Here is a 17,138-nt window from a genome sequence, read left to right as displayed (position 1 = left end):
ACCAGAACAAAAACTGATCCACAAAATCGCACTAGCTGCTAGAAGATCCATAGCTCAATCCTGGCTGTGATCCGAGGTCCCATCCATCGACCTGGTCACCTTAAAACTAAAAGTCACATATTTAATGGATAAGTTGACCACCCAGGGGGGTGCATGGGCGCTGCCCCTTGCCTCAGCCCTCCTGGCTAACCCAGTTCTGTTCTGAATCCAACGCCCTCTCCCCTACCCTCTCTTCTTCCCATAACCCTCCTTCTTTTCTCATACAATTTCTCCAGATGGGTATTCACCTGACCGATAAAATACTTGAGGAGTGGACATCATACAGGTGACTTATGACCCCCGTTGACAGCGAGTGGACACATGAAACTGGCGGCACCCTAGCCGCAATTAATGGCTAGCAGCCTACATAGACTTGGGCCTAAACAGGCTCGTACTAACTGCAACACTCTACTCATGTACTTCCTTCACCATGAATAACTGTATACTTCCATCTTACTAATGATGTCAATGCTGTTACCATTACTGTCACATTACTGTTTATATTTGTTGAATACCGCTGTACAAGAATGTAAAAAACAAATAAAATAAAGGCTACTATTGATTAAAAAACAAAAACAAATAAAAATAGACCTTTCAAGGACCATGTGAGATAACACACAAACCGTGCTTAGTGCCTACTGTGCCCAAGGACAGCAAACCTTAGTTAGAAATAACATTTATTTCTTATAAAAATAACAAAAAACTATTGAACAGATTTAAAAATGATCAACACAGTGTACAGACAGTTTCTACAGTGCAGATTGGGAGTCTGGATATGTTGCTGAGGAAGAAGGATAATCTACCCTGACACAAGGTGAGAATAATGACGGTTGGTTTTGTGTCTTATATAAAAGGATAATTTTCTTCACAGAGTGATTGCAGATCCTCTGGGTTTATGAAAAAGAATGTTCGTAGAAGACATTTACATTGGCCTCGTAGTTTAGAGGCAGAATGTATCCGATATTCTGGGCTCCAAGATAGGCTCCTCCCACTGCCGATGACTGCTTGAGGCTCAGAAGACTGAAACATGTCAGTGAGCTTCCTGCCTGGTTCTTGTGGGCGTTATACAAGACTTCTGTGAAACCTGCGAGAGGAAATATAAACAGCAGTGAGTGCCAATTTACAATTGAATACCAACATGTCTGTACGGTTTGTTTATTGAACCATTATTCTCTATTTTGGTGAAAAACATTTTGGATTCCCTAAAATACACACCTAGAGCAGGTCTGTCACCTCAACGATCACAGAGATACTTTGTGAAATAGTCACATTGACTGTGTTGGGAGTTCATTGAAAATCCAATGTAGATAAAAGATATGATAAGACAGAGAAGGGCCTGAGGTTGGCAAAACTTGACAAAAGGCAGAGCTTCCTCCATCACGTTTTGTCAATTCTCCCAGCTGTCACTAGTGATCTGTGGGAACAGGGGCTTGCTAAGTTCAAAAAACACGCAGTGTTTGAACCCCAAATTAATTTGATGATCCCTGACCCTTCACTAAACTCCACACCTTGACACACAGTTACTTACAGATACACACAGGTGAGCAGAACAAACAAGCACAGAAAGATACAGACAGGCACACACAGACACAGACAAGTACACAAAGTCATACTTGCACGCCATAATAAAAGGATTCTTGCTCCAGGGGGAAGGCAGGCAGCCAGACAGTAACTGTTATAGAGCCGGCAGCCGCAAGCCTCCTGTAGGGAGAGCAGGCAGAATTCCGACGGTTGTGCTTTTCAGACTCTTCTACCTGGTTGCTGTGTGCTCTCCTTTGCCTGGTTTTGTCACATAGTTTCATCTGGGAGTGGAGGCAGCACAGTAATGGAGATGCACAGTGCAGTGTTAATTTTGGCTACAAATTTCAATTTAATTTTAGTCATAGTCTTTTGACTAAAGAGCCATTTTAGTTTTAGTTGTATTTTAGTCATCTGAATTGTTTTAGTCGACTAAATCGCAAAAATTGTTAGTCGACAAAATTAACACTGACCCAGTGGAGCACAGACTGCCACCCAGCAACTTGCCTTTATCGCAATAAGGCCACTTCTCACAGATTGTGAGACTTGGTGTACGGAGGCTCCCGTGGTCTCACAGGATCCTTCATAGACATCAGGGTTGTACTCTGTCTGTACTCTGTCTGAGAGTACAGTACTGAAGTGGCTCCTGGCGGATGAATTGGGAGAAGCAGAAGAAAGAAAATGGGGGCACATGCAGGGGACAGCTTCAGGTAAGTATAACTACCTTCCACTGCACCCCAAGTGGGGATTTCACCTTAGAAATCTTTGCAAAATGTGTAAAGACTCCTAAAGATGACAGAGACAATTTCGTTATGGGAGGACTGGGGACAAGAAAAAACAAATGGCATTTTATTTTTTTGCGTGTGTAACTCACAGATGATCCATGACAAACCCACACAGTGCCAGGCTGGCAAAGGCCCCTCACAATCTGCCTGCTTCCTCACATCTGCTGTATTGTGCCAATAGACATCCCAATGCACCTCCTGTTATCTTAATCTGCAGAAAAACAGTGAGACAGCCCACAAACCTTTTATACTGGTGGCTCTGGGGATGATCCCCCCTTCTGACGCTAGGTTACTTCGGGCGGACACTTTTACTACCCGGCATTGTGAAATGTATTGCAGAAAAGTCAGACGGGCACCAGAAATGGTCCAAAGCTTGCAGATAACATGTTAGTGACATGCAGAATGAGACGCCAGATTACATTGGGAAGATGTGGTGTGATAGAACAATTATAGAATGAAACCAGTAGACCGCAGTCACCACTCACCAGTTTTCATTAGGTCCCAACTATTCCACACAGACCCCACAGTCAGAATTGGCAGGCCGAGGTGGCCCTCATACAGGACCTAACAAAACAAAAACATTGCTGTCAAATAAGGCAGATATGAACCAATCCAAACAATTAAATAAGAACCAAAATAGGGTATTTTCACTGCTGATACAATCTGTTGCCAAATCATCCTGTCCCCCAGGCTAGTGGGTAGGGACTCGTCAGAGACCCCTGCACATACACTCGTCAGTCGTCACCAATCGGCAATTTACTTTTTGTGCACAGGTGACAGGACAACGGGATCTGGGAGCCTGTGGACTGACACAAAGGAGGATTACTAATAAGGTGCTTTTTTCACATAATGTGATAACTATATATTCAGGTTTAAAACCTTCCATGTCTTGGTAGAGAAATGTCAGAATCAAACTAAATCTAAAATGTTTTTTTGTTAAACCTGCAAATAATTTATATATATTTTAGTTACTGCCTTGAATAACCAGTAGATATATGGATCATTCGATCACCTTGTCTATCTTTGGGAGTACTGCCACCACATGACGAGCAAGGACCTCACCAGCTCTCCGGAATAGATGGCAACATAGAGGATCCCCCTGATTAGCTCCTGAAAGAGAGAATGAAGGGGTATATTCACATATAGTTATGGAGATAGATTTAAACATCTAAAGAGTCTGCACTGTAACTCTTAACATCAATATAAACCAGTCCAATCAACTGCTTCAGTTTGCTTTTTTGTGTTGAATTCACAATTCTATTTTGGCATCGGTATGGGGTGACATTACTAAACCTGGTTAAACTAATGAACGGTTAAAACATATCTGGACTCCTAAACTGATCCACATCGCAAGGTTATTTCTAATAGCAGGAAACTGGATGCAATCTATAGATAGAACATATTACTGGAGGTCATGGAGTAGACGTACACAGCTGAACAGTATAAACAAGATCTCTGTGTACATTTACAGATAGGAAGTCTAAGGAAAGTCCCTTGTCCTACTGTCTATAATAAATTACACTTTAACCATATGAAATCCAACAGAGCATATAATGATGGACAAAGCAGGAATACTACAAACTTGTGTCCCATACTACATGACATTTGTAGGTGGATATTTTATATCCTGCTATTCACTCCTGCAATATACAAGGTATAAGGACAATTTTAAAGAGGGCACTTTGTCAGCTATATTGTTATAGCGTCAGTTATGCCCAGGGAATACCTGGTGCGGCCTCTGTTCGAATTGAAGTTATAAGACACTTGGTATGACTGCTTAGTCAAGGCATTGAACTTGTTTTGCATACCTGTTCTGCCTGGCAGGGAGCGTTAAGTTAAGTCAAGTCATGTTTGAGGGGGGGGGGGGGGGTTTGAGAGGTTTTTTTTTTTTACATACAGATCTGGTTTTTGTGAAATCTGCTAAATAAATAGTATGAACAATTTTGCTGTCTGAATGTCCCTGTACGCAACTAAATGGTTGGGCCCCATTCGGTACCAGGCCATTCAGACTTTAGAGAAAAACCTTGTGTGTATAAAACAGGTAATAAAGATACATAAAAGATAACATAGTCACATTTAAAATGCCTCGGTTTGAGAAAGGGGATACAATAAACAAACAAACAACAAAAAATACGGAAATCATTTGTCTGCTAAAACCCATTTAAATATTTTTACACTAAAGTCTCTTGTCAAACTGTTCAGGAAATGGAAGTGTCGGTGACGCCATCTGCTGGACTGTGTATGACAATACATATTTAAAGGAACCATGATTCTACTTCAAGTGATTATCACCATGAAAGCTGTAATATGTCAAGAAAAGCATTCGGAGTCAAGTCAGAAGACTAGTAGAACTAACAAGATGTAACAAGAGGAGTAGGGGGGTCACTGTGGATTCTGTAAGCTCAGATTAAACGTAATGTGTTCTGTGTTGCTCTCTGGAAACTTTGCGACATATAACGAGCCCCCGACAAACATGTGAAAACACAACTTAAAAAATCTGGATTTGTCCATTGTGTGTGTGTGTGTGTGTGTGTGTGTATGTGTTCGTGTGTAAATGAGATATGTGTATTTTATACAAGTTTCACGTCATCTTGTAGCCCCAATGCTGTGTAATGCATGTTCTAGGTAGTGTTTTATAGTAAAGGTTTTTTTCTGCATTATTAATACAATCTGGACACTCTTTATTAACAAACTAATGTATACCTTCAGACAACTTCACGCAGAACCCAGCAATCTTGCTCTTCTCAAAGGTCCGGTACAGGTGGGTCAGGATTCCCAATCGATTGGAAACCTGTAAGTACACTAACTGGTTATATATAGATTGATGGACTCAACGACCCATTACCTGGATTCTCAATCTCCATGGCTTGACAGGGATGGTCTTTGAACACAAGGTGTTCAGCCAGCACAAGTCTGTGCAATTACACAAGCCAGTTCTAGCACGGCAAAAGAGCCTGCTTACCGTGTCTGAGTTTATTATTGAATGTATTCCATGCAGACATCTGTCTGGTTCTACCAGTTCTCAAATGAATTTAATTATGGCCAATGGGGATTAGCTCACCGCACCTTAGGCAACACCAATTATATGAAACAAGGCAAAGGAACTAAGGATTGTGAGAACAAGACAACACTAAACCACAACAGACACAAAGAAAACTTAAAGGGAGATCTTACAAAGCGACTGGTGACATTCTAAATTCTCACGTATCGTTCAGTTTCTCCAGATAGGAAAATGGATTAAGGTGCTTTTGTTCTGTATATCTTCCTTTACCAAAACCCATGTTGGAGGTAATATATAGGTGAAAACAGTGTATTATTACTGTATGTCCTAACGTATTTAAACTCAGACAGTAACCTGTGAGAAGCCGTGACTAGCCCTGTTGGGCCTGCAGGTAATATTTTACACGATTACCTGGAAGTAGCTGAACATGGCTTGCTTCACAAAGTCAATTCCATAAAGAGGATCTGCAAGGTTATCAGTGGCATCAAAGACCGTTTTCATGGCTAAATGTGCAATCCAGTACGCTGCAGGGATAATACACAATATAATTATACAAATGATCATAAGAATGTGTCCAGTACACAGAGAATTCTAAAGGTGTTTTTTCCCTGTCTGAATTTAATTACGGAAGATTCGGATAATATTTCAAGAGAGAATAAAAACAGATGTGTTTCATTTAAAGATTGCATAGTGTATCTTAATATGATTGCTCAGCGATGTTTTATTTTACAGCCTGCTTAGTTAGGTGTGTGAACACATGCACTGCTCATAAACTCTGTTTAGAGAAAGTCATATGGACCGATGAATATAATTGCTCGCAGTCCCATAATCCACAGCTAGGAATTAAACCTTATAAAGATGGCAGAAGACTTTTGATGTTACCTGATCCTTCGTCTCCCATTAGGTGACCCCAGCCCCCACAGCCAACAACGGACCCATCTGGATTGACAAGTTTACAGTTGGACCCAGTACCCGATATCAGCACCACGCCACCTGCAACACAACCAAACACAATCTGACTTGTATGGCCCCCACTTAGACCCACTGGAGATAGCGGCAAGAAAGAACCATTTATTTACCGTGCCTTGTAGCAGTGGCCATAGCACCAATTGTATCATTACTGATATGGAAACTTTCACTGAGCTGTGGGAAGCGCGTCTTCATCTCCTTGATTATGTTGTCAATGGCCTCCTTTTGCTCACCACCACTCAGAGACATTCCCTGAAATGCAAAGCAGCTCTAATCACAGCACAAAAGGCAGGCTGTCTGATAGTTTTACTGCCCTGATACAAACAGTCACTAACTAAGCGGGCACAGGACTTGTTCATTCTGTGCCGGATTCTGACCACTATACACATATTTAGCTCTATAGCCTACATCCCATTCTAAACGCCTGTTAGGTCTATTGAACGGTAAGCGATTTAAAGGGATAGCGGAAACCCTCAGTACTGATATTCAGCAAATAGTCACAAAAAAGCTACCTTGCCAATAAACTTTACTGTCCCTTTTAAAATACAGTGCGGTCATTCTAGACAAGAGTCTTAAATTCTGGCCCCTGGATGATGAACTCCTGCAATACCCAGATTTCTCTGACTGTTCAAATCTCGTAAAACGTGAGATTTGCCTCTTACAGTCCTCTGATTGGTTGGCTTGGAAGCAAACCAGCCAGTGAGCTCTGACTCACAATTCAAAGTGTGTAAATGCTTTTATAAATTACCTTCTCATCTAGAATTGGTTTATTTTGGCCTTTTTTGGGATTGTAGAAGATCGAAGAATTCAGAGAAGATGGTTAGAGAACCAATGGAGATGTAGTCCAGCAACATCTGGAGTTTAGAGTTTGAGATGCTGCTCTAGACCAAATCCTTACACATTTGCAGCAGTTGTGTAAATTGAAAAAAACAAAAAAAAAAACACAAGCTGCATGCTGGGAGCAGTCTCAGAATTCTAACCAACATATATTCCTCCAGGTCATTGTAGTCATTACGGTGCTCCAAGTCTCTGACCACTGTTTTTTTGTCAGACCAGTCCAAACGGCGGAAACTACACTTCCACATTACTGGGTGCAAACGCGTCACGCCTCGGACAGCAGTGAATAACAGTCAGAGGGCACGTAGCTCTCAGTCTATGTCTGAAGGGGTTCACACCAGGTAATGTGAGAGTTCATTGTGTGTCGGGGGCAGTGAAACCATGAGATACCACCATAATCACTACCATGAGCTACTACCAGCGATGGTGCTCACATTGCCCCATTAACAGGAGTTTACAATACACATGGCAAGATAGAAGGAGAATTGTTACAACATACAAACCGAAAATAACCACAGAGAGCCCCTCACACATACTATGATACACGCTCCAAGTGTTTCTTTATAGCACCGACATATAATATAGTGCTGTACAATAGATTAGCTTACAAAGAGTGTCGATTTAAAACATTTATCTGGTACTGCATCTCCCAGAATTCTCTGCCACCCTGAGAGCTATCCATAGAGCCCTTTGTCCTAGCGCCAGATGCCATTAATGATTTGGTAGTCTATCACCTCAATGTCTGGTTATGTTCCAACAGGCAAATCCACATAAAGCTCAGTATTGTGCAAGGTGGTTCTTACCAGAGATTTCAGGGGACATTCTGGGTCCAAACCAGCTTTCTTCTTCGCTTCTGTCACCATGAGATTGATGGCATCCAAGCACTTATCAACGCCAACCAGCTAATGTATCAAACAAGTAAACAAAACAATCCAAAACAATATCAGCTTAATACAAGGTTTCAAAGATTTATCTCCAACACTCATGCTGGTTTTTTTTAACAAACTAGATTTATCAACCAAAATACCTTAATAAACCTCAACCAAAAGACCGTAATAAACAGAGCAAACTGTATTGGTTTCATCCTGTGTTAAAAGGAGTCACACGGTTTTAGAATAGTTTAACTGGCTACCCAGAGTCTGCTGGGTGCTGCTCCCCGCCTCTACTACTGATGATGCAGAACCAGAAGCTCTTAAAGGGATTCTATAGACAGCTTTGTATTATTGGAACTATAGCTCCCTCTGCAGTCCCCTCCCCCAGCCATGGTGAATAAAGGGTTAAAAACCCTTTGTTTACTCACCTGATTCCAGCGCCGATGGGTCACAGCTCTGCCTCCATGAGGGGGATGCTAATGCGCATGCGTGGAAAATGCTACGCGCATTAGGCCATCCCCAGAGGGAAGCATTAAGTAAATGCTTTCCTATGGGCAAATAGCTGACACTGGATGTCTTCATTCAGAGCGGTAACATTCCACAAGCACAAGAAAAACAATGATAAGGCGGTGACCCCTGAAACTAAGAAGGGGAGAATGGTCGCCTAACCTGAACCACTCTCTTACCAAGGGGAGAATAGTAGGGATAGTCTTTATGAGATATATTATACTATCCCATCTTCCCTTTACCTGCACACCATTACTCTGGTGTCCATTTTCACCCCTAGTGGACATTTATACCTTTTTTCTCACATTTTAATTTTAGTTTCAATAAAGGTAGGGTCTTTTTGTTCCCTCTGTAACAATTTCCCTTGTACATAGTCCTCATCTTTTCCACTGTGCTCTCCCTCATTGGGTCCAATTGGACACTCCTGGCCCCATAACTACTACAGTGAGCAGTGGTGGTTATGGTGCTTGAAATGCTCTTTTAAGTAAATGCATCTTTCCACCTTGTCGCCAACTAAACGCGCTGCACCCTATTACCTAAACGCGCTGCACTCTTTTACCAAACGCGCTGCACCCTATTACCCAAACGCGCTGCACCCTATTACCTAAACGCGCTGCACCCTATTACCAAACGCGCTGCACCCTATTACCAAACGCGCTGCACCCTATTACCTAAACGCGCTGCACCCTATTACCAAACGCGCTGCACCCTATTACCAAACGCGCTGCACCCTATTACCTAAACGCGCTGCACCCTATTACCTAAACGCGCTGCACCCTATTACCCAAACGCGCTGCACCCTATTACCCAAACGCGCTGCACCCTATTACCTAAACACAAACACACTACACCCTATTACCTAAACGCGCTGCACCCTATTACCAAACGCGCTGCACCTTATTACCTAAACGCGCTGCACCCTATTACCTAAACGCGCTGCACCCTATTACCTAAACGCGCTGCACCCTATTACCCAAACACGCTGCACCCTATTACCCAAATACGCTGCACCCTATTACCTAAACACACTGCACCCTATTACCCAAACGCGCTGCACCCTATTACCCAAATACGATGCACCCTATTACCCAAACACACTGCACCCTATTACCCAGCTAAATAGATCAATACAATACTAGCACACAGGCCAAACACATTGATGAATTGTGTTACTGACCACATCCTAGATGTAACCCTGTTTAATGTAATATTAAAAAAAGGTCCTGTTAGAATTTTACTCACAAATATTACACTATGTGAATGGGGGCGTGTGTTGCAACAGATTTCCCACGATTTATCTATTAAGTTGCAGTTTTCAGTAAACTTCTGCACAAGAGCTACAGAACCAAGTAACGGACTGGGGAACCCGGTCCAATAGGCCCGGCACAATGTATGTAGGGGTAATGTACCACGGAGCTCTAAAACCATATCCGGCAAATGCTGGGAACTGATGAGATAAATGCAGATTTTAGACAAAGATAGCTGCCCTCGAAAAATATCGGACATGGAGTTTTTTCTCCCAATTTGGTTGTTTTGGCTTTACATACAGGTGATACTCGAAAAATTAGAATATAGTGCAAAAGTTAATTTATTTCAGTAATGCAACGTAAAATGGGAAACTAATATATGAGATAGACGCATTTCATGGAAAACAAGAAGTTCGAGCCGTGATTTGTCATAAGTGCGATGATTATGGCTTACAGCTCATGAAAAGCCCAAATCCACAATCTCAGTAAATTAGAATATTACATGCAATCAATAAAACAAGGAGTGTGCATAGAACAATATCGGACCTCTGAGAAGTATAAGCATGCATATGGACTCAGTACTTGGTTTGGGCCCCTTTTGCAGCAATTACTGCCTCAATGCGGCGTGGCATGGAAGCTATCAGCCTGTGGCACTGCTGAGGTATTATGGAAGACCTTTTCTGCATTGTTCTGCCTCATGTCTCATCTTTCTCTTGGCAATGCTCATAGATTCTCTATGGGGTTCAGGTCAGACGAGTTTGCTGGCCAATCAAGCACAGTAATCCCACGGTCATTGAACCAGGCTTTGGTGCTTTTGGCAGTGTGGGCAGGTGCCAAGTCCTGCTGGAAAATTAAGTCAGCATCCCCATAAAGCTAGTCTGCGGAAGGAAGCATGAAGTGCTTTAAAATCTCCTGGTAGGAGGCTGCGTTGACCCTGGACTTAATGAAGCACAGTGGACCAACACCAGCAGATGACATGGCTCCCCAAATCAACACAGACTGTGGAAACTTCACACTGGACTCCAAGCATCTTGCAGTGTGTGCCTCTCCATTCTTCCTCCAGACTCGGCGTCCTTGGTTTCCAAATGAGATGCAAAAGTTGCTCTCACCAGAAAAGAGGACTTTGGACCACTGAGCAACAGACCAGGTCGGTTTTTCTTTAGCCCAGGTAAGACGCTTCTGACGTTGTTTGTTGTTCAGGAGCGGCTTGACAAGAGGAATACGACATCTGAAGCCCATGTCCAGGATCCGTCTGTGTGTGGTGGCTCTTGATGCACTGACTCCAGCCTCAGTCGACTCCTTGTGAAAGTCCCCAACACTTTTGAATTGCCTTTTCCTGACAATCCTCTCCAGGCTGCGGTCATCCCTGCTGCTTGTGCACCTTTTTCTTCCACACTTTCCCTTCCACATAACTTTCTATTAATGTGCTTTGATACAGCACTTTGGGAACATCCAACTTCCTTTGCATTACCTTTTTAGGCTTTCCCTCCTTATGGAGGGTGTCAATGATGGTTTTCTGCACAACTGTCAGGTCAGCAGTCTTCCCCATGATTGTGATTCCTACTGAACCAGACTGAGAGACCATTTAAAGGCTCAGAAACCCTTTGCAGGTGTTATGGCTTACTTAGCTGATTAGAGTGGGACACTGTGAGCCTTGAATATTGCACCTTTTCACATTATTCTAATTTACTGAGATTGTGGATTTGGGGTTTTCATGAGCTGTAAGCCATAATCATCGCACTTATGACAAATCACGGCTTCAACTATCTTGCTTTGCATGTAATGCGTCTATCGCATATATTAGTTTGCCCTTTTACGTTGCATTATTGAAATAAATAAACCTTTGCACGATATTCTAATTTTTGAGTATCACCTGTATATAATCCCCTTGTCAATACATTGTTATCAGAGGTGAATTCCATCCAGCAGCAAATGTTGTGCATAGGATGCCGAGCCATTCTTACCCAGTGATTGGTACAGGGCCCATCTTCTTCACAGAGAATCTGCCCATCTTCAGAGATCAGAATTACTCTGGAGTGCGTCCCTCCTCTACAAACAGATGGTGATTACATTTTAATACAGAGGAGAATTCATTCTATTCTTTGTGTCAAATAAAACATTGGTTCAGAATGGTGGATAATCAGAGGGAAATCCAGACAGGACCTGCCTTCACACCGGGAGAAATCATGTCACTAAAAGTAGGGAGAATAAAGGGATATTGCTAATGCATCAAAAAGATAATAAAATGCAAAAAAAGATTAAAAAGTTGTATAGTTTGTGGAGCTGCTGCACGAACACAAGTAGCAGAAACCAGGAAGATGTTTCACCAATAAAAAGTCTCTCATTCTGGTCTCTGGGATCTGATTGTTTCCCATGAATCTCTTTCCATCAGGGTTTACCAGTTACAGAGTCCCACTCGCTGCTATGAGGCCGGTATAGTATGGTGTGCACACAGGTTGGACAGATTAGAACAATGAGTAAAGACTGTTATGGTGCCTCCTGTGAACCTTTTATTGACAGAGATCTGGCCAGTAGCAGACTTATAGCCAAAATGCACATAGACTGCTGCCGGGGGCTGTACTGACAATGTGCACACAGACTGCTGCCGGGGGCTGTACTGACAGTGTGCACACAGACTGCTGCTGGGGAGCTATACTGACAGTGTGCACACAGACTGCTGCTGGGGGGCTGTACTGACAGTGTGCACACAGACTGCTGCTGGGACTGTACGAACAGTGTGCACACAGACTGCTGCTGGGGGGCTGTACTGACAGTGTGCACACAGACTGCTGCTGGGGGGGCTGTACTGACAGTGTGCACACAGACTTCTGCAGGGGAGCTGTACTGACAGTGTGCACACAGACTGCTGCTGGGGGGCTGTACTGACAGTGTGCACACAGACTGCTGCTGGGACTGTACTAACAGTGTGCACACAGACTGCTGCTGGGACTGTACTAACAGTGTGCACACAGACTGCTGCTGGGGGGCTGTACTGACAGTGTGCACACAGACTGCTGCTGGGGGGCTGTACTGACAGTGTGCACACAGACTGCTGCTGGGGGCTGCACTGACAGAGTGCACATAGACTGCTGCTGGGGGGCTGTACTGACAGTGTGTAAACAGACTGCTGCTGGGGGGGGGTTGTACTGACAGTGTGCACACAGACTGCTGCTGGGGGGCTGTACTGACAGTGTGCACATAGACTGCTGGGGGGTGTACTGACAGTGTGCACACAGACTGCTGCTGGGGCTGTACTGACAGTGTGCACACAGATTGCTGGGGCTGTACTGACAGTGTGCACACAGACTGCTGCTCTGACTGTACTGACAGTGTGCACACAGCCTGCTGCTGGGGGGGGGACTGTACTGACAGTGCGCACACAGACTGCTGGGGCTGTACTGACAGTGTGCACACAGATTGCTGCTGGGACTGTACTGACAGTGTGCACACAGACTGCTGCTGGGACTGTACTGACAGTGTGCACACAGACTGCTGCTGGGACTGTACTGACAGAGTGCTGGGGGGCTGTACTGACAGTGTGCAAACAGACTGCTGCTGGGGGGGGGTTGTACTGACAGTGTGCACACAGACTGCTGCTGGGGGGCTGTACTGACAGTGTGCACATAGACTGCTGGGGGGTGTACTGACAGTGTGCACACAGACTGCTGCTGGGGCTGTACTGACAGTGTGCACACAGACTGCTGGGGGGGCTGTACTGACAGTGTGCACACAGACTGCTGGGGCTGTACTGACAGTGTGCACACAGACTGCTGCTCTGACTGTACTGACAGTGTGCACACAGCCTGCTGCTGGGGGGGGGGGGGGGACTGTACTGACAGTGCGCACACAGACTGCTGGGGCTGTACTGACAGTGTGCACACAGACTGCTGGGGCTGTACTGACAGTGTGCACACAGATTGCTGCTGGGACTGTACTGACAGTGTGCACACAGACTGCTGCTGGGACTGTACTGACAGTGTGCACACAGACTGCTGCTGGGACTGTACTGACAGTGTGCACACAGAATGCTGCTGGGACTGTACTGACAGTGTGCACACAGACTGCTGCTGGGACTGTACTGACAGAGTGCTGGGGGGCTGTACTGACAGTGTGCAAACAGACTGCTGCTGGGGGGGGGGGTTGTACTGACAGTGTGCACACAGACTGCTGCTGGGGGGCTGTACTGACAGTGTGCACATAGACTGCTGGGGGGTGTACTGACAGTGTGCACACAGACTGCTGCTGGGGCTGTACTGACAGTGTGCACACAGACTGCTGGGGGGGGGCTGTACTGACAGTGTGCACACAGACTGCTGGGGCTGTACTGACAGTGTGCACACAGACTGCTGCTCTGACTGTACTGACAGTGTGCACACAGCCTGCTGCTGGGGGGGGGGACTGTACTGACAGTGCGCACACAGACTGCTGGGGCTGTACTGACAGTGTGCACACAGACTGCTGGGGCTGTACTGACAGTGTGCACACAGATTGCTGCTGGGACTGTACTGACAGTGTGCACACAGACTGCTGCTGGGACTGTACTGACAGTGTGCACACAGACTGCTGCTGGGACTGTACTGACAGTGTGCACACAGAATGCTGCTGGGACTGTACTGACAGTGTGCACACAGACTGCTGCTGGGACTGTACTAACAGTGTGCACACAGACTGCTGGGGCTGTACTGACAGTGTGCACACAAACTGCTGCTGGGGGGCTGTACTGACAGTGTGCACACAAACTGCTGCTGGGGGGCTGTACTGACAGTGTGCACACAAACTGCTGCTGGGGGGCTGTACTGACAGTGTGCACACAAACTGCTGCTGGGGGGGCTGTACTGACAGTGTGCACACAGACTGCTGCTGGGACTGTACTGACAGTGTGCACACAGACTGCTGCCGGGGACTGTACTAACAGTGTGCACACAGACTGCTGCTGGGGCTGTACTGACAGTGTGCACACAGACTGCTGGGGCTGTACTGACAGTGTGCACACAGACTGCTGCTGGGACTGTACTGACAGTGTGCACACAGACTGCTGCCGGGGACTGTACTAACAGTGTGCACACAGACTGCTGCTCTGACTGTACTGACAGTGTGCACAGCCTGCTGCTGGGGGGGGGGGGGGGGGGGACTGTACTGACAGTGCGCACACAGACTGCTGGGGCTGTACTGACAGTGTGCACACAGACTGCTGGGGCTGTACTCACAGTGTGCACACAGACTGCTGGGGCTGTACTGACAGTGTGCACACAGACTGCTGCTGGGACTGTACTGACAGTGTGCACACAGACTGCTGCTGGGACTGTACTGACAGTGTGCACACAGACTGCTGCTGGGACTGTACTGACAGTGTGCACACAGACTGCTGCTGGGACTGTACTGACAGTGTGCACACAGACTGCTGCCGGGGGGCTGTACTGACAGTGTGCACACAGACTGCTGCCGGGGGGCTGTACTGACAGTGTGCACACAGACTGCTGCTGGGGGGCTGTACTGACAGTGTGCACACAGACTGCTGCTGGGACTGTACTAACAGTGTGCACACAGACTGCTGCCGGGGACTGTACTAACAGTGTGCACACAGACTGCTGCTGGGGCTGTACTGACAGTGTGCACACAGACTGCTGCTGGGGGCTGTACTGACAGTGTGCACACAGACTGCTGCTGGGGCTGTACTGACAGTGTGCACACAAACTGCTGCTGGGGGGCTGTACTGACAGTGTGCACACAGACTGCTGCTGGGGCTGTACTGACAGTGTGCACACAGACTGCTGCTGGGGCTGTACGGACAGTGTGCACACAGACTGCTGAGGGGGGGTGGCTGTACTGACAGTGTGCACACAAACTGCTGCTGGGGGGCTGTACTGACAGTGTGCACACAGACTGCGGCTGGGGGGCTGTACTGACAGTGTGCACACAGACTGCTGCTGGGGGGCTGCACTGACAGTGTGCACACAGACTGCTGCTGGGGCTGTACACTATATCATAATACACAAACCATTCTCACCCTTCCACCCCTCCATACACAGCAGACATGGTGCTTCCTGGTGAATCAGGGCTGGGTCACGTGACTCCTGGTCAGCTGATTCACCAGGAAATGAATTTCAGAGCAATAATGAGACAGAGCCTGGAACATGATACAATGTATACTATACATCTCATATCCATAATATTATACAATGTATACTATATATCTTATATCCATTATATTATACAATGTATACTATATATCTTATATCCATTATATTATACAATGTATACTATATATCTCATATCCATAATGTTATACAATGTATACTATATATCTCGTATCCATAATGTTATACAATGTATATAATCAATATCACAGCCTGTCATATAATATAATGTATACTATACATCTTATATCCATAATATTATACAATGTATATAATCAATATCACAGCCTGTCATATAATATAATGTATACTATACATCTTATATCCATTATATTATACAATGTATACTATACATCTCATATCCACAATATTATACAATGTATACTATATATCTTATATCCATTATATCATACAATGTATACTATATATCTCATATCCATAATATTATACAATGTATACTATATATCTTATATCCATTATATCATACAATGTATACTATATATCTCATATCCATAATGTTATACAATGTATATAATCAATATCACAGCCTGTCATATAATATAATGTATACTATACATCTTATATCCATAATATTATACAATGTATATAATCAATATCACAGCATGTCATATAATATAAAGTATACTATACATCTTATATCCATTATATTATACAATGTATACTATATATCTCATATCCATAATGTTATACAATGTATATAATCAATATCACAGCCTGTCATATAATATAATGTATACTATACATCTTATATCCATAATATTATACAATGTATATAATCAATATCACAGCATGTCATATAATATAAAGTATACTATACATCTTATATCCATAATATTATACAATGTATATAATCAATATCACAGCCTGTCATATAATATAATGTATACTATACATCTTATATCCATAATATTATACAATGTATATAATCAATATCACAGCATGTCATATAATATAAAGTATACTATACATCTTATATCCATAATATTATACAATGTATATAATCAATATCACAGCCTGTCATATAATATAATGTATACTATACATCTTATATCCATAATATTATACAATGTATACTATATATCTCATATCCATAATGTTATACAATGTATATAATCAATATCACAGCCTGTCATATAATATAATGTATACTATACATCTTATATCCATAATATTATACAATGTATATAATCAATATCACAGCATGT

The 17,138-nt window shown here is 44.0% G+C and overlaps 1 protein-coding gene across 1 annotated transcript; it reads right to left on the bottom strand.

Annotated features, from left to right (window-relative positions):
- Positions 1–729: 729 nt before the first annotated feature.
- On the bottom strand, positions 730–15,837 carry NAGK (N-acetylglucosamine kinase). Its single transcript, XM_063457565.1, has 10 exons — positions 15,783–15,837; positions 11,740–11,824; positions 7,953–8,051; positions 6,423–6,564; positions 6,226–6,336; positions 5,755–5,867; positions 5,046–5,133; positions 3,355–3,452; positions 2,828–2,906; positions 730–1,123 (listed from the first exon to the last, which is right to left on the bottom strand). Exons 1-10 carry the CDS (start codon positions 15,809–15,811, stop codon positions 933–935), a joined length of 1,035 nt encoding a protein of 344 aa, XP_063313635.1. The 5' UTR covers positions 15,812–15,837; the 3' UTR covers positions 730–932.
- Between the last annotated feature and the right edge of the window lie 1,301 nt (positions 15,838–17,138).

Source organism: Pelobates fuscus, chromosome 6 (assembly GCF_036172605.1).
Source record: "Pelobates fuscus isolate aPelFus1 chromosome 6, aPelFus1.pri, whole genome shotgun sequence".
NCBI lineage: Eukaryota > Metazoa > Chordata > Amphibia > Anura > Pelobatidae > Pelobates > Pelobates fuscus.
The sequence above is the reverse complement of the archived record's forward strand: the minus strand, read 5'-3'. Positions and strand labels throughout refer to the sequence as shown.